At 42.5% G+C, this 24,788-nt stretch overlaps 2 protein-coding genes across 7 annotated transcripts in view; one reads left to right on the top strand and one right to left on the bottom strand.

Annotated features, from left to right (window-relative positions):
- The window catches only part of LOC115130055 (solute carrier family 49 member 4-like), an 81,901-nt gene extending 64,516 nt beyond the window's left edge, over positions 1-17,385 (bottom strand). The window contains exons 1-2 of the mRNA XM_065018591.1: positions 16,949-17,385; positions 6,761-6,854 (exon numbers count right to left, since the gene is read on the bottom strand). Coding sequence (XP_064874663.1) covers positions 6,761-6,854; positions 16,949-17,243 — 389 coding nt within the window. The 5' untranslated portion in view covers positions 17,244-17,385. The remainder of the gene's footprint in view (positions 1-6,760; positions 6,855-16,948) is intronic.
- A 64-nt stretch (positions 17,386-17,449) lies between these two features.
- Positions 17,450-24,788, top strand: part of LOC115130019 (hspb associated protein 1) — a 31,620-nt gene continuing 24,281 nt past the window's right edge. For 2 of the 6 annotated variants that reach the window (XM_029660806.2, XM_029660801.2), the window contains exons 1-3: positions 17,450-17,614; positions 19,249-19,317; positions 23,849-24,043. In XM_029660806.2, coding sequence (XP_029516666.1) covers positions 19,287-19,317; positions 23,849-24,043 — 226 coding nt within the window. In that variant the 5' untranslated portion in view covers positions 17,450-17,614; positions 19,249-19,286. The other 4 variants (XM_029660821.2, XM_029660813.2, XM_029660825.2 and 1 more) reach the window with 4 other exon arrangements.

Genomic DNA, 24,788 nt, shown 5'->3' with positions numbered 1-24,788 from the left:
AAGTGATGACATTCAAAACACCCATGTGCATACGCATATATGAGCCCAAGCCCCCCCCAAAAAACTGAATTAAAATAATGATTGTGCCGTTATACAATACATAGCCTAAAGCCTACTACGCATGGCAGAGAACTGTATAGGCCTAGGTGATAATGTTGGTTCATTGATTGTGCAGGGCGGCCTACAGAGTTAGCCTACAATTATAGTGAATTTGTATTTAATTTTGAATAGCCTAGTAATAGGGTATTTTTTATCTTTTCATAATGAATAGGCTAACACATTACCTTTGGCTACAGAATATCTCACCACCGTGCATGTCCATCTCCTTCCCTCTCTCCTTCATTACTTTCTACAGCGTGCAGAGAGAAGGGCTGTCAACAGTTTAATGAAATATGTTTTGATGTTCCTAAACAGATTTCACAAATTTAGCACTGGGAAGCTGTAAGAACAGGGTTAAAGAGCCCATGGCATACAGGGTTTGGGTGGAATATCACCTGTGGCGCAGCGAGACCACATGCTTCTCAAGCAGTGGTTGATGAGTGGAGTGAAATAACCAGAGTAGCCTACCCAGCATGAGTGAAAAAGTAATGGTCTGGAATGTGGCCTCCATTCGCTGTTCCAGGGCATACTGATGACATGCATTTCCCCCTGCTCCTACCCATTTGATAATGGGCCATTCTAAATCAAAGGAAATTTGACACATTAGTTAAGACTAGATTAAATTGAGAATAGTCTGATGGGTGAAAATATTAACGCTTGATGGGAGAACAGCATGTGCAGCCTAAGGAACAAGCTTTTTGCGACTTTCTCAAATCATCAATAGCCCCAAGTCACATCATGCAGCCCATATATGTTTTGATGTCTAAGAGATTCTAAGGTTTGTATCATTCACAACTAAGGTTTCCAAATAACTAAGTCTAGCGTATAGGACCTGTTTCAAATGATCACTTTTACACTCAACATAGCCACTTCATACGCACACTCGCTCCGGAATGGGAAAAATATCCTTTCTATTTTATAAAATCATAATTAAGCAATAAGGCCCGGGGGGGGGGATAAACCACAGTACGACGCAACACGGAGTGCTTGCATACAGTAATGTACCACAATCCCCTGAGGGATTCAACAAGTAGTTGTTGTTATTATAAACTGGTTTCCAACTTGATTAGAGCAGTAAAAATAAATGTTTTGTCATATGCGTGGTATACAGTCTGATACACTTGGTTGCACTCTCTAGGAAAACTAAAATACCAAAGGCTGGCCCTAAGGTAATCTACCAAAGGTCCTACAGAGAGTTCAATCAGGACTCATTTGTGGATGAGATTAAGCATGTGCAATGGTTAGATGTGTGTAGTGGTTCTAATTCTCAGAGTAAAAACTCTACGGACCATATGAAAGCTCAAACCAAGCTTATTATCCCAGAGGATCAATACAGCTGCATTAGACAAAGACATATTCACACATGCACTGATATTTAACCCTTTCTCATAGGCCGAGTCTCCTCCTACACATCTGAACAAACATTGCATCTTTATTGCTAGGCAGGAAACTAAGTGATTACGGGCCATAAAAACCTTTCTTTCTCCCTTAACCTGACCTCGACCCCCTTCATCACTAATCCATGGCTCTCTCCCCTTATCAATGCCTGCCACATGTGATTACTTTCCCTACACTCAGTACATTCCAAACTTATCCATTCATCTCTGGTGTAGTCCCTCAACTACGGCACCCCTTAGGTCTCTATTACAACTAATGATTAATGACATTTAATGTTCAGAAATCCAAACCTATCAATAGTAAGAATGATCCTGAAATGTCACTAAGTTTGTTCATGAAATTATTTATAAGTATAGCTGATAAGCATGCCCTTTGAGGAAATGCACTGCGAGGTTAAACGGTGCCCCATGGATTGATGATGAGCTCAGAAATTTTATGATTCAACGTTATGATGCCAAAAAAGTAGCAGATAAATCTTCCACTGTGTTTGATAAGCAAAGTTATTGTAAATTAAGAAATCTAGTGACCAAGCTAAACAAAGGAAAGAAGGGATTCTATCCGCAAAATTGATGAAGTAAAGGGTGATGGGGAAAAACATGGAAAAACACTATTATGGGTAGGAATTCCAACATGTCTGCCTCTGTTGTTGAATCAGAGGGTATATTTATGACAAAATTACATGACATCGCAAACTACTTTAATGAATATTTTACAGGCAAAGTGGACAAGTTGAGGAATGCTATGATTCCAATATACCCTTCTAAAAGAGAGGCATTGCATGTTTGAATTTCATCCAGTAGAAAGGGAAGAGGTAGAAAGGATGCTGTTGTCTCTTTCGGATGACGTCACCTGGTCCAGATAATCTTGACGCCAAATTGTTTAGAGGCACAGCTAACCAAATATCTACCCCAATCTCTCATATCATATTTTACTAAGTGCTTGATGTATGGGGTGTGCCCAGAAGTCTGGAAGGAGTCAAAGGTTATTCCACTACCTAACGATAAAAAAAATCTGCATTCATTGGTCCTAAGTCATCCTATAAACTTGCTGCCTGTGTTAAGTAAATTATATCTGTACAAATTAAGGTTTATTTCTCATGTAAATGGTCTGATAATGGGTTTCCAGAATGCATACAAAGAAGGTCATTCTACGAGTACGGCCTTAGCACAAATGACAGATGATTGGTTAAAGAGTATGCATGACAGGAAGTTAGTTGGTGCAGTGTTGCTAGATTTCAGTCTGCTTTTGATGTAATTGATCATGAACTGTTACTAGGTCAACTTAAATGTTATGGTTTTAAGTCTGCAGCTCTATCCTGGATGGAAAGCTATCTATGCAGAAGGCAAAAAGTGTTCTTTAATGGTGACTTTTCAAACAGTAAAGATATACACTGTAGTGTTCCTCAAGGAAGTTGCCTCTCAAGGAAGTTGCCTAGGCCCACATCTCGACTCTCTTTACTAATGATTTAATTTAATTTCAGTAATGAACAAAGCAAGAGTGGTCATTTATGCTGATGACTCTACAATGTATAGCGCAGCATCAGAATGTAACGAGCTAACAGATGTACTGAGCAATGAACTAAGAATGGTGTTTGCGTGCGCTGATGTGAACAAATTGGTCTTGAACATTTCTAAAACTAAATGTATTGTATTTGGTTCAAGATATATTCTTGCTGATGATCCCCAATTGAATTTGTCGATGAATAGAACGCATGTAGAGCAAGTAAAAAAATAAAAATAAACTACTAGGCGTCATGTTGGACACAGCTTTATCATGGTCAGAACACATAGATAGTATTGTTATTAAGATGGGTAAGGGAAGTATTGTTACATGAAAATGTTCAGAGTATGTAACATCTAGCACTCTGAATCAGGTGATTCAATCACTGGTCCTATCACACTTAGAGTACCGTCCAGTTATATGGTCAATCCCTGGTCCTATCACACTTAGAGTAATGTCCAGTTATATGGTCAATCCCTGATCCTATCACACTTACAGTACTGTCCAGTTATATGGTCAATCCCTGGTCCTATCACACTTAGAGAACTGTCCGGTTATATGGTCAATCCCTGGTCCTATCACACTTAGAGAACTGTCCGGTTATATGGTCAATCCCTAGTCCTATCACACTTAGAGTACTGTCCAGTTATATGGTCATCTGCAGCAACGAAAGATATAAAACATCTCCAAATGGCTCAGAACAGGGCTGGTAGATGATCTCTTCATTGCTCAGAACAGGGCTGGTAGATGATCTCTTCATTGCTCAGAACAGGGCTGGTAGATGATCTCTTCATTGCTCAGAACAGGGCTGGTAGATGATCTCTTCATTGCTCAGAACAGGGCTGGTAGATGATCTCTTCATTGCTCAGAACAGGGCTGGTAGATGATCTCTTCATTGCTCAGAACAGGGCTGGTAGATGATCTCTTCATTGCTCAGAACAGGGCTGGTAGATGGTCTCTTCATTGCTCAGAACAAGGCTGGTAGATGATCTCTTCATTGCTCAGAACAGGGCTGGTAGATGATCTCTTCATTGCTCAGAACAGGGCTGGTAGATGATCTCTTCATTGCTCAGAACAGGGCTGGTAGATGATCTCTTCATTGCTCAGAACAGGGCTGGTAGATGATCTCTTCATTGCTCAGAACAGGGCTGGTAGATGATCTCTTCATTGCTCAGAACAGGGCTGGTAGATGATCTCTTCATTGCTCAGAACAGGGCTGGTAGATGATCTCTTCATTGCTCAGAACAGGGCTGGTAGATTATCTCTTCATTGCTCTATCCGTATGAATATTATCCAAATGCATTAGAATCTCTCATGGCTTCACGTTAAAAACAAACTACTATCCAGTCTTCTGATTTTCTTTAGGAATGTTTTATTTAAAATAAACATTTTAAAAACAGTATTTTTCTGGTCAGTTAGTACATACTAGCAACATGCATAACCACCAAACCAGACAGACAAATTCAGGGCAGCTAAAACAACCCAAGCCAAGAACAAATAGCCTTAAATCTACAGTTTTATATAGAGCCATAGCTGAATGGAACTCTTTACCAATCCATATTTCTCAGGCAAAAAGTAAATCCACCTTCAAGGAAAAAATAAAAGAACATCTAATGTGATGGACCCTATGACTGGACAGGAAATGGACAGAACATCTAACGTGATGGACCCTATTACTGGACAGGAAATAGACAGAACATCTAATGTGATGGACCCTATGACTGGACAGGAAATAGACAGAACATCTAATGTGATGGACCCTATGACTGGACAGGAAATAGACAGAACATCTAATGTGATGGACCCTATGACTGGACAGGAAATAGACAGAACATCTAATGTGATGGACCCTATGACTGGACAGGAAATAGACAGAACATCTAATGTGATGGACCCTATGACTGGACAGGAAATAGACAGAACATCTAATGTGATGGACCCTATGACTGGACAGGAAATATGAAGCATCAACTGAATGTTAAATGTGTTTCCTGTCAGGTATTTTAATTACTTTAATTGGGGCGGCAGGGTAGCCTAGTGGTTAGAGCGTTGGACTAGTAATCGAAAGGTTGCAAGTTCGAATCCCCGAGCTGACAAGGTACAAATCTGTCGTTCTGCCCCTGAACAGGCAGTTAACCCACTGTTCCTAGGCCGTCATTGAAAATAAGAATTTGTTCTTAACTGACTTGCCTAGTAAAATAAAGGTAAAATTAAAATACCTGTATTGTTGAATGTTTGTAATGTCTTGTTAATTGGTGTTGGACCCCAGAAAGATTAGCAAGAGTTACGGTGTTAGCTAATTGGGATCCAAATAAAAAATGACTAAATATACCACGGCTTTCAGCCATCAGTATTCGAACCACCCAGTTTATAATATAATGGCATGGGACTTATACGCATATCTTGTATGCTAAAGCAAGCCTAGAGCCTATGGCATGGCACATAGCCAGATAACATAAAGTAGGCCAACTTATATATTGCTCATCTGAAATCCATTTTTCTTTATATCATAATGTTTCTTTAGACCTGCCTAAAATAAATCATGGATTTATTGTGACGGTGTACATGAAATGTATGTATTGTGACGGTGTACATGAAATGTATTTATTGTGACGGTGTACATGAAATGTATGTATTGTGACGGTGTACATGAAATGTATGTATTGTGACGGTGTACATGAAATGTATTTATTGTGACGGTGTACATGAAATGTATTTATTGTGACGGTGTACATGAAATGTATTTATTGTGACGGTGTACATGAAATGTATTTATTGTGACGGTGTACATGAAATGTATGTATTGTGACGGTGTACATGAAATGTATTTATTGTGACGGTGTACATGAAATGTATTTATTGTGACGGTGTACATGAAATGTATTTATTGTGACGGTGTACATGAAATGTATTTATTGTGACGGTGTACATGAAATGTATTTATTGTGATACATGAAATGTATTATTGTGACGGTGTACATGAAATGTATTTATTGTGACGGTGTACATGAAATGTATTTACATGAAATGTATTTATTGTACATGAAATGTATGTATTGTGACGGTGTACATGAAATGTATTATTGTGTACATGAAATGTAAATGTATTTATGACGGTGTACATGAAATGTATGTATTGTGACGGTGTACATGAAATGTATGTATTGTGACGGTGTACATGAAATGTATGTATTGTGACGGTGTACATGAAATGTATGTATTGTGACGGTGTACATGAAATGTATGTATTGTGACGGTGTACATGAAATGTGTTTATTGTGACGGTGTACATGAAATGTATGTATTGTGACATGAAATGTATGTATTGTGACGGTGTACATGAAATGTATTTATTGTGACGGTGTACATGAAATGTATTTATTGTGACGGTGTATTTATTGTGACATGAAATGTATTTATTGTGATGGTGTATATTAAATTGATTTATTGGCCTGGAGATGCTAAACATGTTTATGTTAATTAACGGTCAATTATGGTGAGAAGATAATTTTTTTTTTGTCTCAGCATAATTCATATGTTCATTACAAAAATATGAAAGGCGACATAACCAACTTTCAGACAGAAACACAGGTAGAGTTACTGTACAATGTCTTTCACATGACAATAACCGGCAGACAAAATGTAATGAGCACCACAGCCCTATATGGGGCATGATTTTGTATGGGAAAGTATTGCTAGCTTCCAAACAAGCCATTTTATACAGAGAGTATACAGTAAAGCTCTGGGTGTGAGGGGGTGTTACCATCGCCTTAGTTGTAGGTCTGGCACAGGGACACTACGCAGCGCTGCCCCCATCACCATGAAGAAGACTGACAGTAAAAGAGACGCCCGCAGACCTGCAGCATAGGAGGGGAGAGTTGGAGAGGGGACAGGGAAGAGGTGAAATGGGAAGAGGTGGAAAGGGGACAGGGAAGAGGTGAAATGGGAAGAGGTGGAAAGGGGACAGGGAAGAGGTGAAATGGGGAGAGGTAGAGAGGGGACAGGGAAGAGGTGAAATGGGGAGAGGTAGAGAGGGGACAGGGAAGAGGTGAAATGGGGAGAGGTAGAGAGGGGACAGGGAAGAGGTGAAATGGGGAGAGGTAGAGAGGGGACAGGGAAGAGGTGAAATGGGGAGAGGTAGAGAGGGGGACAGGGAAGAGGTGAAATGGGGAGAGGTAGAGAAGGGACAGGGAAGAGGTGAAATGGGAAGAAGTGGAGAGGGGACAGGGAAGAGGTGAAATGGGGAGAGGTGGAGAGGGGAGAGGAAGAGGTGAAATGGGGAGAGGTGGAGAGGGGAGAGGGAAGAGGTGAAATGGGGAGAGGTGGAGAGGGGACAGGGAAGAGGTGAAATGGGGAGAGAGGGGACAGGAAGAGGTGAAATGGGGAGAGGTGGAGAGGGGACAGGGAAGAGGTGAAATGGGGAGAGGGGACAGGGAAGAGGTGAAATGGGGAGAGGTGGAGAGGGGACAGGGAAGAGGTGAAATGGGGAGAGGGGACAGGGAAGAGGTGAAATGGGGTGGAGAGGGGACAGGGAAGAGGTGAAATGGGGAGAGGGGACAGGGAAGAGGTGAAATGGGGACAGGGAAGAGGTGAAATGGGGAGAGGGGACAGGGAAGAGGTGAAATGGGGAGAGGGGACAGGGAAGAAGGTGAAATGGGGAGAGGGGACAGGGAAGAGGTGAAATGGGGAGAGGAAGGGAAGAGGTGAAATGGGGAGAGGGGACAGGGAAGAGGTGAAATGGGGAGGACAGGGAAGAGGTGAAATGGGGAGAGGGGACAGGGAAGAGGTGAAATGGGGAGAGGGGACAGGGAAGAGGTGAAATGGGGAGAGGGGACAGGGAAGAGGTGAAATGGGGAGAGGGGACAGGGAAGAGGTGAAATGGGGAGAGGGGACAGGGAAGAGGTGAAATGAAATGGGAAGAGGTGAAATGGGGAGAGGGGACAGGGAAGAGGTGAAATGGGGAGAGGGGACAGGGAAGAGGTGAAATGGGGAGAGGGGACAGGGAAGAGGTGAAATGGGGAGAGGGGACAGGGAAGAGGTGAAATGGGGAGAGGTGGGAGGGGACAGGGAAGAGGTGAAATGGGGAGAGGGGACAGGGAAGAGGTGAAATGGGAAGAGGTGGAGAGGGGACAGGGAAGAGGTGAAATGGGAAGAGGTGGAGAGGGGAAAGGGAAGAGATGAAATGGGGAGAGTTGGGAGAGGGGACAGGGAAGAGGTGAAATGGGAAGAGGTGGAGAGGGGACAGGGAAGAGGTGAAATGGGGAGAGGTGGAGAGGGGACAGGGAAGAGGTGAAATGGGAAGAGGTGGAGAGGGGACAGGGAAGAGGTGAAATGGGAAGAGGTGGAGAGGGGACAGGGAAGAGGTGAAATGGGAAGAGGTGGAGAGGGGACAGGGAAGAGGTGAAATGGGGAGAGGTGGAGAGGGGAAAGGGAAGAGGTGAAATGGGGAGAGGTGGGGAGTACAGAGAGAAAAAGTAGAGGTTATTTTGTATTCTGAAATTCTGTTCCAAAGGTCATATATTTTGTATAATTGTTGAGACCTCATTCTATACATTATCAAAAAATATGAATCACGAGTCCCCAGCAAACTCCCTCCAAACCACAACATCCCAATTCTGTTCCTGACTTAAGTCTACATTTTCAGTTTCCACCACATCACCATAATTTAAGGGAACTTCTGTTCCCTGTTCTCTCATTTCCTCTTGGTAGTGATGAGTGAGAGAGAGTCACTAATTGAGAAAGTACACAATTATTGGTGACAAATTACTAGTATTACAAACTAAAATATGACTTTAATCTGATATGAAATGTAGAGAAACATTGGTGTCTCTGAATGTTTATGCGGGTTCCCGTTGGGAACTCCCTGTTTCTGTCTGTCAGATTGGCCTATCTCTCTGTACTAAAGAGGGCACAACTAAACAACGGCAGATGCAGGTATGTAAATTCTTTGTGTACAAAATATTTTTCATTCTAATCTCTACCATGCAGTCGCTAGAGCTGCCTTTCATCTGGTTGGCCTACATATTATAGCAGGGTGGCTCCTCATGAAACTAGAGAGAAATACCATGATTTGGGGGATTTTCAAGAAATGTTATCTATAGAAAGGTCCTTTAGAGGTAGGGTAGTTTACATATATTTGAGAATTACCTCCTTTAAGACTCCATAATATTTTATATTTTGCTCCAGAGTGGTGCAGCGGTCTAAGGCACTGCATCTTAGTGCTTGAGGAGTCACTACCGACACCCTGGTTCGATTCCAGGCTGTATCACAACCGGCCGTGATTGAGAGTCCCATACGGCAGTGCACAATTGGCCCAGCGTCGTCCGGGTTTGGCCGGTGTAGGCCATCATTGTAAATAAGAATTTGTTCTTAACGGACTTGCCTAGTTAAATAAAGGTAAAACAAAAATATGAAAAATACATTTTTTTTAATGTAAAAGGTGCTAAAAAGCTTTGTAATATGAGTAGTATTTTGATTTCAAAAACACATTCCTTAGATAAATTTATGAATATTGACAATTATAAACTGGGTGGTTCGAGCCCTGAATGCTGATTGGCTGACAGCCGTGGTATATCAGACAGTATATCACGGGTATGACAAAACATTTATTTTTACTGCTCTAATTACATTGGTAACCAGTTTATAATAGCAATAAGGCACCTCGGGGGTTTGGGGTATATGACCAATATACCACGGCTAAGGGCTGTATCCAGGCACTCGCGTTGCATCAGCCCTTAGCCATGGTATATTGTCCATATTTTTTATTTCACCTGTATTTAAACAGATAGGCCAGTTGAGAACAAGTTCTCATTTACAACTGCGACCTGGCCAAGATAAAGCAAAGCAGTGCGACACAAACACAGAGTTACACATGGGATAAACAAACATACAGTCAATAACACAATAGAAAAATCTATATACAGTGTGTGCAAATGAAGTAAGATTAGGGAGGTAAGGCAATAAATAGGCCGTAGTGGCGAAATAATTACAATTTAGCAAATAAACACGGAAGTGATAGATGTGCAGAAGATGAATGTGCAAATAGGGATACTGGGGTGCAAAGGAGAAAAAAAATAGAAATAAAATAAATAACAATATGGAGACGAGGTAGATTGGATGGGCTATTTACAGATGGGCTATGTACAGGTGCAATGATCTGTAAACTGTTCAGATAGCTGATGCGTCAAGTTAAAGGGAGATATGAGTCTCCAGCTTCAGTGATTTTTGCAATTCGTTCCAGTCATTGGCAGCAGAGAACTGGAAGGAAAGGCGGCCCAAGGAGGAATTGGCTTTGGGGGTGACCAGTGAAATATACCTGCTGGAGCACGTGCTACGGGTGGGTGATGCTATGGTGACCAGTGAGCTGAGATAAGGCGGGGCTTTACCTAGCAAAGACTTATATATGACCTGGAGCCAGTGGGTTTGGTGACGAATATGAAGCGTGGGCCAGCCAACGAGAGCATACAGGTCACAGTGGTGAGTAGTATATGGGGCTTTGGAGAGGAAACAGATGGCACTGTGATAGACTGCATCCAATTTGCTGAGTAGAATGTTGGAGGCTATTTTGTAAATGACATTGCCGAAGTCAAGGATCGGTAGGATAGTCCATTTTAAGAGAGTATGTTAGGAAGCATGAGTGAAGGATGCTTTGTTGCGAAATAGGAAGCCGATTCTAGATTTAATTTTGGATTGGAGATGCTTAATATGAGTCTGCTTAATGGTTAAATATAAACATTTTGATTTTACTAATTTTTCTATATAATTGTTGAACATAATATACTCCATGGGCATATTAATGTTCTCTGCTAGTTTATTGTTTTAGATTTTGATTATTGAAATCAAAATACTACTCATATTACAGAGCAAGCGGTAAAGCGTCATATGAGAGGCCTGGGGAAGGTCAAAATATCACAAATATTCCAACTTGAATGAATTATTTCTCAATTATGCTTTAGGTTTACAAATATATGTCAACAATCGCTACTCCAAAAGGTCCGTCCTAATCAGTACATTTAGTAAAAATCTCCCAAAATCGTGGTCTTATTTGGTTCTAGTTTTGTGAGGAATCACCCAGCAGCAAAACAAACCAGAAACTGAAACTTTCAACTTTGAGTGTAATAGGTAGAAATAGAAGAAGTGTGACTTGTCATGCCGTCATGCTTGATTAGGAAATCATCTCCTTAATTTGAGAGTCAGGCACACCATCCTTTGAAGGTTACTGCATAGCTACTGTTTTTGCAGAGAAACATACCAACATGCCTGCATGTACATCCCTGAGGAGTCTCTGAAAATCAATGTCTGGCAGGATTTTATGGATTTAAACATGTTGGCTTAGAAAATCAGATGCACCGCAACACACAACTTTGTAACGCAAACTCCCAAAAAGTGATCTCCTTTCTCTGACACATTCTGCCACCCTCAGCATGTGTGCCCTCCACTCTACTTAAGCATATTACAGGAGCCTATTCCACAGATGGGTCATATATGATGAATTCTGTATGTCACCTTTCAGATGCCACAGAGAAGAGATCATCAGCATTTTTTAAATGGCGGTAAGAGAAATCCCAGCAGCAAGCATATTTCACCTTAGAGATGAGGCTTAGCTGTTACTACGCCTGCAGTCTATCCTTAAACCCCACAGACTCTTGTCAAAAGCAGTGGACTATATAGGGAATAGGGTGCCATTTGGGATGTGGAGCAGTGTACATCACTGCTCCACATGGGCCACAGACCAAATCATGCTACAGATTAACACATGCTTTTAAAGAGTTACATTTCAAGGGGTTTTATTGACTTAGAGGTTGTGAATCCTAAACTCCTATTGACAACAGTGCAAGTCTAAGTGAAAACTTGATTGAAGAGGAAGTTAGTATTTGCCCGAATGAATAGAGTTACGAAACACAATGAACAATATGACACTGTTATGGCCTTTTACTATGTGACACCCAATAGCCACTTCATCTTTTTGTTTTAAAAGAGACTGTCATGAGATGTCCCTAGATGACTAACTAACCACAAACTTATGACAGGTGCCTTTTGTTTTCATATGCTGTATATGTTATTTGCTTTTGTATGTTTCCAAGGAGTCAAATAAAATGTTTTTGGCAGCTGATAGTGTGGTCCAGGTGTTAGATGGGTAACTGTTTTAAACAGGTGATAGTGTGGTCCGGGTGTTAGATGGGTAACTGTTTTAAACAGCTGATAGTGTGGTCCAGGTGTTAGATGGGTAACTGTTTTTGTCAGCTGATAGTGTGGTCCGGGTGTTAGATGGGTAACTGTTTTTGTCAGCTGATAGTGTGGTCCGGGTGTTAGATGGGTAACTGTTTTTGTCAGCTGATAGTGTGGTCCGGGTGTTAGATGGGTAACTGTTTTAAACAGCTGTTTTAAACAGCTGATAGTGTGGTCCGGGTGTTAGATGGGTAACTGTTTTAAACAGCTGATAGTGTGGTCCGGGTGTTAGATGGGTAACTGTTTTAAACAGCTGATAGTGTGGTCCGGGTGTTAGATGGGTAACTGTTTTAAACAGCTGATAGTGTGGTCCGGGTGTTAGATGGTAACAGCTGTTTTTAGATGGGTAACTGTTTTAAACAGCTGATAGTGTGGTCTGTTAGATGGGTAACTGTTTTTGTCAGCTGATAGTTTTAAACAGGTGATAGTGTGTTGTTAGATGGGTAACTGTTTTAAACAGCTGATAGTGTGGTCCGGGTGTTAGATGGTAACTGTTTTAAACAGCTGATAGTGTGGTCCGGGTGTTAGATGGGTAACTGTTTTAAACAGCTGATAGTGTGGTCCGGGTGTTAGATGGGTAACTGTTTTTGTCAGCTGATAGTGTGGTCCGGGTGGGTAACTGTTTTAGATGGGGTAATGGGTAACTGTTTTTGTCAGCTGATAGTGTGGTCCGGGTGTTAAGATGGGTAACTGTTTTAAACAGCTGATAGTGTGGTCCGGGTGTTAGATGGGTAACTGTTTTTGTCAGCTGATAGTGTGGTCCGGGTGTTAGATGGGTAACTGTTTTAAACAGCTGATAGTGTGGTCTGATGGGTAACTGTTTTAAACAGCTGATAGTGTCCGGGTGTTAGATGGGTAACTGTTTTTGTCAGCTGATAGTGTGGTCCGGGTGTTAGATGGGTAACTGTTTTAAACAGCTGATAGTGTGGTCCGGGTGTTAGATGGGTAACTGTTTTAAACAGCTGAGATGGGTAACTGTTTTTGTCAGCTGATAGTGTGGTCCGGGTGTTAGATGGGTAACTGTTTTAAACAGCTGATAGTGTGGTCCAGGTGTTAGATGGGTAACTGTTTTAAACTGTTTTTGACAAACAGCTGATAGTGTGGTCCGGGTGTTAGATGGGTAACTGTTTTAAACAGCTGAAGATGGGTAACTGTTTTAAACAGCTGATAGTGTGGTCCGGGTGTTAGATGGGTAACTGTTTTTGTCAGCTGATAGTGTGGTCCGGGTGTTAGATGGGTAACTGTTTTTGTCAGCTGATAGTGTGGTCCGGGTGTTAGATGGGTAACTGTTTTAAACAGCTGATGTGGTAGATGGGTAACTGTTTTGATAGTGTGGTCCAGGTGTTAGATGGGTAACTGTTTTTGATAGTGTGGTCAGCAGCTGATAGTGTGGTCCGGGTGTTAGATGGGTAACTGTTTTAAACAGCTGATAGTGTGGTCCGGGTGTTAGATGGGTAACTGTTTTAAACAGCTGATAGTGTGGTCTGGGTGTTAGATGGGTAACTGTTTTAAACAGCTGATAGTGTGGTCTGGGTGTTAGATGGGTAACTGTTTTAAACAGCTGATAGTGTGGTCCGGGTGTTAGATGGGTAACTGTTTTAAACAGCTGATAGTTGGGTAACTGTTTTAAACAGCTGATAGTGTGGTCCGGGTGTTAGATGGGTAACTGTTTTAAACAGCTGATAGTGTGGTCCAGGTGTTAGATGGGTAACTGTTTTTGTCAGCTGATAGTGTGGTCCGGGTGTTAGATGGGTAACTGTTTTTGTCAGCTGATAGTGTGGTCCGGGTGTTAGATGGGTAACTGTTTTTGTCAGCTGATAGTGTGGTCTGTTTTAAACAGGATAGTGTTAGATGGGTAACTGTTTTAAACAGCTGATAGTGTGGTCCGGGTGTTAGATGGGTAACTGTTTTAAACAGCTGATAGTGTGGTCCGGGTGTTAGATGGGTAACTGTTTTAAACAGCTGATAGTGTGGTCCGGGTGTTAGATGGGTAACTGTTTTAAACAGCTGATGGGTAACTGTTTTAAACAGCTGATAGTGTGGTCCGGGTGTTAGATGGGTAACTGTTTTAAACAGCTGATAGTGTGGTCCGGGTGTTAGATGGGTAACTGTTTTAAACAGCTGATAGTGTGGTCCGGGTGTTAGATGGGTAACTGTTTTTGTCAGCTGATAGTGTGGTCCGGGTGTTAGATGGGTAACTGTTTTTGTCAGCTGATAGTGTGGTCCGGGTGTTAGATGGGTAACTGTTTTTGTCAGCTGATAGTGTGGTCTGGGTGTTAGATGGGTAACTGTTTTAAACAGCTGATAGTGTGGTCCGGGTGTTAGATGGGTAACTGTTTTAAACAGCTGATAGTGTGGTCCGGGTGTTAGATGGGTAACTGTTTTAAACAGCTGATAGTGTGGTCCGGGTGTTAGATGGGTAACTGTTTTAAACAGCTGATAGTGTGGTCCGGGTGTTAGATGGGTAACTGTTTTAAACAGCTGAGATGGGTAGTTTTAAACAGTGATAGTCCGGGTGTTAGATGGGTAACTGTTTTAAACAGGTAGTGTGGTCCGGTGTTAGATGGGTAACTGTTTTAAACAGCTGATAGTGTGGTCCGGGTGTTAGATGGGTAACTGTTTTAAACAGCTGATAGTGTGGTCCGGGTGTTAGATGGGTAACTGTTTTAAACAGCTGATAGTGTGGTCCGGGGTGTTAGATGGGTAACTGTTTTAAACAGCTGATGTGTGGTCGGGTGTTAGATGGGTAACTGTTTTAAACAGCTGATAGTGTGGTCTGATAGTGTGGTCTGGGTGTTAGATGGTAACTGTTTTAAACAGCTGATAGTTGGGTCCGGGTGTTATGTGGGTAACTGTTTTAAACAGGTGATAGTGTGGTCCGGCTGTTAGATAGGTAACTGTTTTAAACAGCTGATAGTGTGGTCCGGGTGTTAGATGGGTAACTGTTTTAAACAGCTGATAGTGTGGTCCGGGTGTTAGATGGGTAACTGTTTTAAACAGCTGATAGTGTGGTCAGGGTGTTAGATGGGTAACTGTTTTAAACAGCTGATAGTCCCGGTGTTAGATGGGTAACTGTTTTAAACAGCTGATAGTGTGGTCCGGGTGTTAGATGGGTAACTGTTTTAAACAGCTGATAGTGTGGTCAGGGTGTTAGATGGGTAACTGTTTTAAACAGCTGATAGTGTGGTCCGGTGTTAGATGGGTAACTTTTTAAACAGCTGATAGTGTGGTCCGGGTGTTAGATGGGTAACTGTTTTAAACAGCTGATAGTGTGGTCCGGCTGATGTTTAGATGGGTAACTGTTTTAAACAGCTGATAGTGTGGTCAGGGTGTTAGATGGGTAACTGTTTTAAACAGCTGATAGTGTGGTCCGGGTGTTAGATGGGTAACTGTTTTAAACAGCTGATAGTGTGGTCCGGGTGTTAGATGGGTAACTGTTTTAAACAGCTGATAGTGTGGTCCGGGTGTTAGATGGGTAACTGTTTTAAACAGCTGATAGTGTGGTCCGGGTGTTAGATGGGTAACTGTTTTAAACAGCTGATAGTGTGGTCCGGGTGTTAGATGGGTAACTGTTTTAAACAGCTGATAGTGTGGTCCGGGTGTTAAGATGGGTAACTGTTTTAAACAGCTGATAGTGTGGTCCGGGTGTTAGATGGGTAACTGTTTTAAACAGCTGATAGTGTGGTCCGGGTGTTAGATGGGTAACTGTTTTAAACAGCTGATAGTGTGGTCCGGGTGTTAGATGGGTAACTGTTTTAAACAGCTGATAGTGTGGTCCGGGTGTTAGATGGGTAACTGTTTTAAACAACTGATGTGGAGGAACTGGTTTGGTGATTAGCAGGCATGACTGGTAGGCAGCACTTCTGAGTGTTACTTTAACTGTCAGTAAACAATACTTGACTGTTGTTTGAGAGCTAAATGAAAGAGATTTCACAACATAACACATAAGTGGCCGGCAGCAAAAATTCCACAAGGCAGCCAGTCAGTCACCATTTCGTATAGGAACATGTTATTTTGTGGTGGCTAGATCATAATGACTACAACAAAAGACTTGAACTTACTGAAAAGACAGAAGCATTATGTTCTTTCTGTGTGTCAGACAATCGGTGAGGTCAACCTACATGATCCCCTTACAGGAAAAAAAACACGCGATTTCACATGTGGAACACTTCACATGTGATCTTGTGCAGTTTCATGTTATCACATGTTGCTTTACTGTTGTCATCACATTAACTTCATATAACATTAGATGAAAACGTGTTTTTGAAACACTTCACATGTGATCACGTGAATTTCATGTGATTTTTCATTGGGATGACAGATGTAAATACAGGGAATTATTTTGATTGTTTACCTGTTGTTCAGACCCTTTCTCATAGTTTAATAATTTAAGCTAGTCTTTGGACTGGATGCATATCTTAACTATTCTTATCTCAACATAGACACACCAAAATTAAACTAGGCCAGTTATTTCAACAGATGTTGTGTATACGTTGAGGGAAATGTTTGTTTCCCATTCGTATGGTTGATTGGATAAAAAACGTCAATCAATTATGACCTATGATATCTAGTTATCAATACCTTCTCCTTTTTCCCCATGATGTATACGTCAACAATTCCCAAGTCGCTGTAGCATAAATGACACAACCCTGGGGAAATATAATTTGGCAATGGTGACATACATTTGTAAAGATGTACTGCCATCTCGAACAAAACAACTCACCTTTCTTGTCCATCAGCCACATAAATAGCAGCCAAGGGGTGAACCCAACTGGTCCCCATAGAACCAGCACGGCGATGTCAGATTTGGCGAAATCGTACGCGTGAATGGCAGAGTTCTGAATTGGGCCCCAAGTGTTCCATACCATCCCTTGCATGAACGCCAGCAAAGAAAATAGAGTCAGAACCAGCCATCTTCTCCCGTAGACTCGGCTGTAAACTGGCTGAATGCTCGTCTCGGGGTTAGGAGGAAAAATAAGTGGTTCCCTTTCGCCCTCGGTGCTCGATGCAGCACCCATCGCATTTCATACAACGTAGCGTTCGTTCAGCAGTGACTTAATCCGCGCGCGATGTCCAATATTCGATTACACAATGGCAACAAATGTATCTAACTTCAAAATCAGTTGCCCAGAGAAACAATAACAACCCATGTCGCTGCAACAATTCAAGCTGCACTGCGCATGCCCGAACGGAAGTGGTCACAATTTTGAAACTTAAACCCGTTGTCATCCATGTTGGTCCCTTCCTCAATAGATGTGAACGGGATTTTCAGCCCTTATTGAGTCGGAATGGCCCCCTAGTTTAACATTACGGTATTATTGGGGAAAAAGTCGCTCACGTGAGTTTTGTTTACTTCCTCTCTGATTTGTTCGTGGACGTGTAAAGAAAGGTGAGCCCCAAATTATTGCTGTGCTTGCCAAACTGCATACTTAGGTTTATTTTCGTGAAGTGTGGTGAGAGTTTAGATATGTGTCATTCTTTTATTATCAATTGTCTTCTATGCTGTTGTCACAATAGAGTTGTAATATGTGTGTTTGTTTGAGTCTCTCTGGTTCAGTGATAATGCCCGAGAAGCCAGTGTTTGGAGGATATATTGGTACGGGTGTTGTTGGCCCGAGACGAAGTAGAGAACCTGTCAGAATTCTCGCGTGAACGCGAACACACTCAATTCTTCATTACTGCGACTTGCTTGATGGACTCTGTTGCTTGTGCACTCTGTTGTCAGTTTAGCCTATATTTCACTGATCTTCGTAGTATAAGGCATTTTTTATGTGTGTCCTTCAAGGCAGCTGTCAATGATCCCGTTAGGCCGCGTTTCTTTTTTTTTTATGGCGATTTGATCGCGGGGGAGGCACTAGTAATGTCTCCAGTTTTCGGTTTGGCCATTTGTTTATAGTGTATTAGTCTATAAATAAATCTCTTTGCCAAAATTCGTAATCTCTCCCATGTCTTATTCGACAAGTAGTTGTGAAATGTGTATTGCTTGCCTACATTTTACTCCCTCTATGTTTAATGTAACACACATACGTTAATTATTCATTTAGGTTGCCTATCCTGGCGTGAAGTTTGTTCTATATAAAAGTATTTGACTGATGTGTGCCACAGAAATTATTTGATTATAGTGACAAAATTAAGGAAATTAGAAGGGGGTGGGGAGGATTTCGGCAAGGCCATTTTCTTGCCTTCTATCTTGGGACTGTAAGGCCTGGCACACTTCAGAATCATTTTGGTAGCTCATGTTGATCAGTAGTGTGTGCCACAGAAAGTATTTGACTCTAGCCACAAAATTAAGGAAATTAGAAGGGTGGGTTGGCCGAAATCGCCCTTGTCAGCTCGGGAGATTCAATCTTGCAACCTTACGGTTAACTAGTCCAACGCTTTAACCACCTGCCTCACGAGGAGCCCGCCTGTTACGCGAATGCAGTAAGAAGCCAAGGTAAGTTGTTAGCTAGCATTAAACTTAAATCATAATCACTAGTTATAACTACACATGGTTGATGATATTACTAGTTTATCTAGCGTGTCCTGCGTTGCATATAATCGATGCAGTGCGCATTCGCGAAAAAGGACTGTCGTTGCTCCAACGTGTACCTAATCATAAACACCAATGTTTTTCTTAAAATCAATACATTATGCCTTGAATCTATTCTACCTCGCCCAGAAACCTGTTCCTTTTCCTCTCTGTTCTGAACTTACTAGACGGCCAGTTCTCATAACCTTTAGCCGTACCCTTATCCTACTCCTCCTCTGGTCCTCTGGTGATGTAGAGGTTAATCCAGGCCCTGCAGTGCCTAGCTCCACTCCCATTCCACAGGTGCTCTCATTTGTTGACTTCTGTAACCGTAAAAGCCTTGTTTTCATGCATGTTAACAATTGAAGCCTCCTCCCTAAGTTTGTTTTATTCACTGCTTTAGCACACTCTGCCAACCCGGATGTCCAAGCAGTGTCTGAATCCTGTCTTAGAAAGGCCACCAAAAACCCTGAAATTTCCATCCCTAACTATAACATTTTCCCAAAAAATAGGACTACCAAAGTGGGCGAAGTTGCAATCTACTGCAGAGATGGCCTGCAGAGTTCAGTCTTACTACCCAGGTCTGTGCCCAAATAATTTGAGCTTCTACTTTTAAAAATCTGCCTTTCCAGAAACAAGTCTCTCACCGTTGCCGCCTGCTATAGACCACCTTCTGCCCCCAGCTGTGCACTGGACACACAAATTATCAATGAACCTATCAGGTACAACCCCAAATCCATAAACACAGGCACCCTCATGAATATCATCCTAACCAACCTGCCCTCCAAATACACTCTGCTGTCTTCAACCAGGATCTCTGCGATCACTGCCTCATTGCCTGCATCCGTAATGGGTCTGCGGTCAAATGACCACTCCTCATCTCGGTCAAATGCTCCCTAAAACACTTCAGTGAGCAGGCCTTTCTAATCTACCTGGCCCGGGTATCCTGGAAGGATATTGACCTCATCCCGTCGGTAGAGGATGCCTGGTCATTCTTTAAGTAATTTCCTCACCATCTTAAATAAGCATGCCCCTTTTAAAAAATGTAGAACTAAGAACAGATATAGCCCTTGGTTCACTCCAGACCTGACTGCCCTCTACCAGCACAAAAACATCCTATGGAGGACTGCACTAGTGTCGAATAGTCCCCACGATATCCAACTTTTCAGGGAAATCAGGAACCAATACACAGTCAGTAAAGCAAAGGCTAGCTTTTTCAAACATAAATTTGCATCCTGTAGCTCTAACTCCAAAACGTTTTGGGATAATGTAAAGTCCATGGAGAATAAGAGCACCTCCTCCCAGCTGCCCACTGCACTGAGGCTAGGAAACACTGTCACCAACGATAAATCCACGATAATCGAATTTCAATAAGCATTTCTCTACGGCTTGCCATGCTTTCCTCCTGGCTACCCCAACCCCGCCAACAGCTCCGCACCCCCTGCAGCTACTTGCCCAAACCTCCTCAGCTTCTCCTTCACCCAAAACCAGATAGCAAATGTTCTGAAAGAACTGCAAAACCTGGACCTGTACAAATCAGCTGGTCTACAAAATCTGGACCCTCTCTAAAAATTATCCGCAGTCATTGTTGCAACCTGTAATACCAGTCTGTTCAACCTCTCTTTTGTATCGTCCGAGATCCCTAAAGATTAGTAAGCTACCGTGGTCATCCCCCTCTTCAAAGGGGGTGACAGTAGACCCAAACTGTTACAGACCTACATCCACCCTGCCCTGCCTTTCTAAAGTCATTATTAAAGTAATAAACAGATCACTGACCATTTCGAATCCCACCTTTTCCGAGCTGGTCACGGTTGCACCTCAGCCACACTCAAGGTATTAAACGATATCATAACCGCCATCAATAAGACAGTACTGTGCAGCCGTCTTCATCGACCTGGCCTAGGCTTTCGACTCTGTCAATCACTGTATTCTTATCGGCAGACTCAACAACCTTGGTTTCTCAAATGACTGCCTCGTCTGGTTGACCAACTACTTCTCAGATAGTTCACTGTGTCAAGTCGGAGGGCCTGTTGTCCGGACCTCTGGCAGTCTCTATGGCAGTACCACAGGGTTCAATTCTCGGGCCGACTGTTTTCTATGTATATATCAACGATGTCGCTCTAGCTGCGGGTGATTCCATGAGCCACCTCTACGCAGATGACACCATTCTGTATACATCTGGCCCTTCTTTGGACACTGTTAACAAACCTCCAAATGAGCTTCAATGCCATACAACTCTCCTTCCGTGGCCTCCAACTGCTCTTAAACGTTAGTAAAACTAAATGCATGCTTTTGAACCGATCGCTACCCCGCCCGCCCATCTAGCATCACTACTTTGGACGGTTCTGACTTACAGTGGGGCAAAAAAGTATTTAGTCAGCCACCAATTGTACAAGTTCTCCCACTTAAAAAGATGGGAGAGGTCTGTAATTTTCATCATAGGTACACTTCAACTATGACAGACAAAATGAGAAAAAAATCCATAAAATCACATTGTAGGATTTGTAATGAATTTATTTGCAAATTATGGTGGAAAATAAGTATTTGGTCACCTACAAACAAGCAACATTTCTGGCTCGCACAGACCTGTAACTTCTTTAAGAGGCTCCTCTGTCCTCCACTCGTTACCTGTATTAATGGCACCCGTTTGAACTTATCAGTATAAAAGACACCTGTCCACAACCTCAAACAGTCACACTCCAAACTCCACTATGGCCAAGACCAAAGAGCTGTCAAAGGACACCAGAAACAAAATTGTAGACCTGCACCAGGCTGGGAAGACTGAATCTGCAATAGGTAAGCAGCTTGGTTTGAAGAACTCAACTGTGGGAGCAATCATTAGGAAATGGAAGACATACAAGACCACTGATAATCTCCCCTGATCTGGGGCTCCACGCAAGATCTCACCCAGTGGGGTCAAAATGATCACAAGAACGGTGAGCAAAAATCCCAGAACCACACGGGGGGACAGAGTGAATGACCTGCAGAGAGCTGGGACCAAAGTAACAAAGCCTACCATCAGTAACACACTACGCCGCCAGGGACTCAAATCCTGCAGTGCCAGACGTGTCCCCCTGCTTAAGCCAGTACATGTCCAGGCCCGTCTGAAGTTTGCTAGAGAGCATTTGGATGATCCAGAAGAAGATTGGGAGAATGTCATATGGTCAGATGAAACCAAAATACAACTTTTTGGTAAAAACTCAACTCGTCGTGTTTGGAGGACAAAGAATGCTGAGTTGCATCCAAAGAACACCATACCTACTGTGAAGCATGGGGGTGGAAACATCATGCTTTGGGGCTGTTTTTCTGCAAAGGGACCAGGACGACTGATCCGTGTAAAGGAAAGAATGAATGGGGCCATGTATCGTGAGATTTTGAGTGAAAACCTCCTTCCATCAGCAAGGACATTGAAGATGAAACGTGGCTGGGTCTTTCAGCATGACAATGATCCCAAACACACCGCCCGGGAAACGAAGAAGTGGCTTCGTAAGAAGCATTTCAAGATCCTGGAGTGGCCTAGCCAGTCTCCAGATCTCAACCCCATAGAAAATCTTTGGAGGGAGTTGAAAGTCTGTGTTGCCCAGCAACAGAACCAAAACATCACTGCTCTAGAGGAGATCTGCATGGAGGAATGGGCCAAAATACCAGCAACAGTGTGTGAAAACCTTGTGAAGGCTTACAGAAAACGTTTGACCTCTGTCATTGCCAACAAAGGGTATATAACAAAGTATTGAGATAAACTTTTGTTATTGACCAAATACTTATTTTCCACCATAATTTGCAAATAAATATTGTTTTTATTTACTTGTTTGCTCTTTTTCACACCAGTATTTCTACTTGCACATCATCTGCTCATCTATCACTCTTGTTAATTTGCTAAATTGTAATTACTTCGCTACTATGCCTTATAATTATTGCCTTACCTCACGCCATTTCCACACACTGAATATAGACTTTTTTCCCCCTATTGTGTCATTGACCGTACGTTTGTTTATTCCATGTGTAACTCTTGTTGTTTGTGTCGCACTGCTTTACTTTAACTTGGCCAGGTCGCAGTTGTAAATGAGAACTTGTTCTCAACTGGCCTATCTGGTTAAATAAAGGTGAAATAAAAAATCAATTTAAAAAAATTAACTGCATTGTTGGTTAATGTCTACCTGTTGTATTCGGCACATGTGACAAATACAATTTTGATTTGATACATCCATAACAATGAACTAATGATGCACGATTTCACCTTGCATAGAAAATGTACTCTCTCGTCAGGAAACTTTTGTTCAGAGGAGCTAGCCAACAACACAGCTAACACAATCCCTTCCACTGAAGCTGGACACTGTTGTTCAGAGGAGCTAGCCAACAACACAGCTAACACAATCCCTTCCACTGAAGCTGGACACTGTTGTTCAGAGGAGCTAGCCAACAACACAGCTAACACAACAATCCCTTCAAACTGAAGCTGGAAAGACGGCAAACTAGTTGCACTTAATTTTGTTTTACATGTTTTCTATTTATAGTTCAATACAAATTATGCTGATTCATGATTTCGACTGGCTGAGAAAAGCTGTCTGCCTGTCTCATCTCGGCTTCCGACAAGTTCATTACTATTGGACATCTGGAGATCAAATTGAAATATCAGAACAATGTTGCAAATGTCGGTGAGACAGTCAGCAAGGTTTATACAAATCTCCGCCGTTAAACAAAATGTCTAAAAGAAATGTGAGAATGTCTAGATGCTTTTTATAGTGGAGATCAAGTTTATAAATTGCCTGGCTGTGCTGATGACAGTGGATTGTGCAGTCAGATGTAACAGAGTAAATCGGCATTTTTAATGTCATAGATTAAGCATGTGGTAATTTATGAAATAGACACTGGCTGGAATGCGGTTTTAACCAATCGGCATTCAGAATCCGTTGTATAATTACCTTTAAGATCATTTAATCTGATGATGCAGATGACAGGCAATCAGAAGGTTCCTCATGTAGCCAAAATTTTAATGAAAGGCAATGTGGCAACAAGTGTGTCAGACACAAATCACATAGAATTTGGGCAACTAGCGAATAATAATTGTATTAATTAACCTCTCTCCTGACCCTGTTTACCTGTTATCCTCAGGCTCAGCTATGACCTCCAAGCCCTTCAGCCCAGAAGAGATCCAGAAGATCCTGGGATCTCTCCAGAGGCCTGCCGTCTTCCTCAACATTACCTGTGATTGGCCAGTGCTCCTCTGGACTGTAGACCACCTGTCACGATGCCTTGGAGGGAAGGCTGTCCGGTTCAGAATGGGAAGGAGACAGCATGAAAAGAAGAGTAAGAGAACGACCCAGTGCAGAAACGACTCCAACCCCTACCCCCTATACACGTCATGCAGCCCCTACCCCCTATACACGTCATGCAGCCCCTACCCCCTATGCACGTTTGGTATGACACTACAAGCTTGGCTCACCTATATTTGGGGAGTTTCTCCCATTCTTCTCTGCAGATCCTCTCTAGCTCTGTCAGATTGAAAGGGGAGTGTCGCTGCACAGCTGTTTTCAGGTCTCTCCAGAGATGTTCAATCAGGTTCCAGTCTGGGCTCTGGCTGGGCCACTCAAGGACATTCAGAGTTGTCCCGAAGCCCCTCTTGCATTGTTTTGGCTGTGTGCTTAGGGTCGTTGTACTGTTGGAAGGTGAACCTTTGCCCCAGTCTGAGGTCCTGAGCAGTCTGGAGCAGGTTTTCATCAAGGATCTCTCTGTACTTTGCTTTGTTCATCTTTCCCTCGATCCTGAGTACTCTCCCGATTGCTCAGTTTGGCCGGGCAGCCAACTCCAGGAAGAGTCTTGGTGGTTCCAAACTTCTTCCATTTAAGAACGATGGAGGCTACTGTGTTCTTGGGGACCCTTAATGCCGCAGACATTTTTGGTTACCCTCCCCAGATCTGTGCCTCGACACAATCCTGTCTTGGAGCTCTATCGACAATTCCTTTGACCTCATAGCTTGGTTTTTGCTCTGACATGCACGGTCAACCGTGGGACCTTATATAGATAGATGTGTGCCTTCCCAAATCATGTCCAT

The sequence above is a fragment of the Oncorhynchus nerka genome, linkage group LG1, assembly GCF_034236695.1.
Source record: "Oncorhynchus nerka isolate Pitt River linkage group LG1, Oner_Uvic_2.0, whole genome shotgun sequence".
NCBI lineage: Eukaryota > Metazoa > Chordata > Actinopteri > Salmoniformes > Salmonidae > Oncorhynchus > Oncorhynchus nerka.
This window is presented reverse-complemented; position numbering and strand designations above follow the sequence as displayed.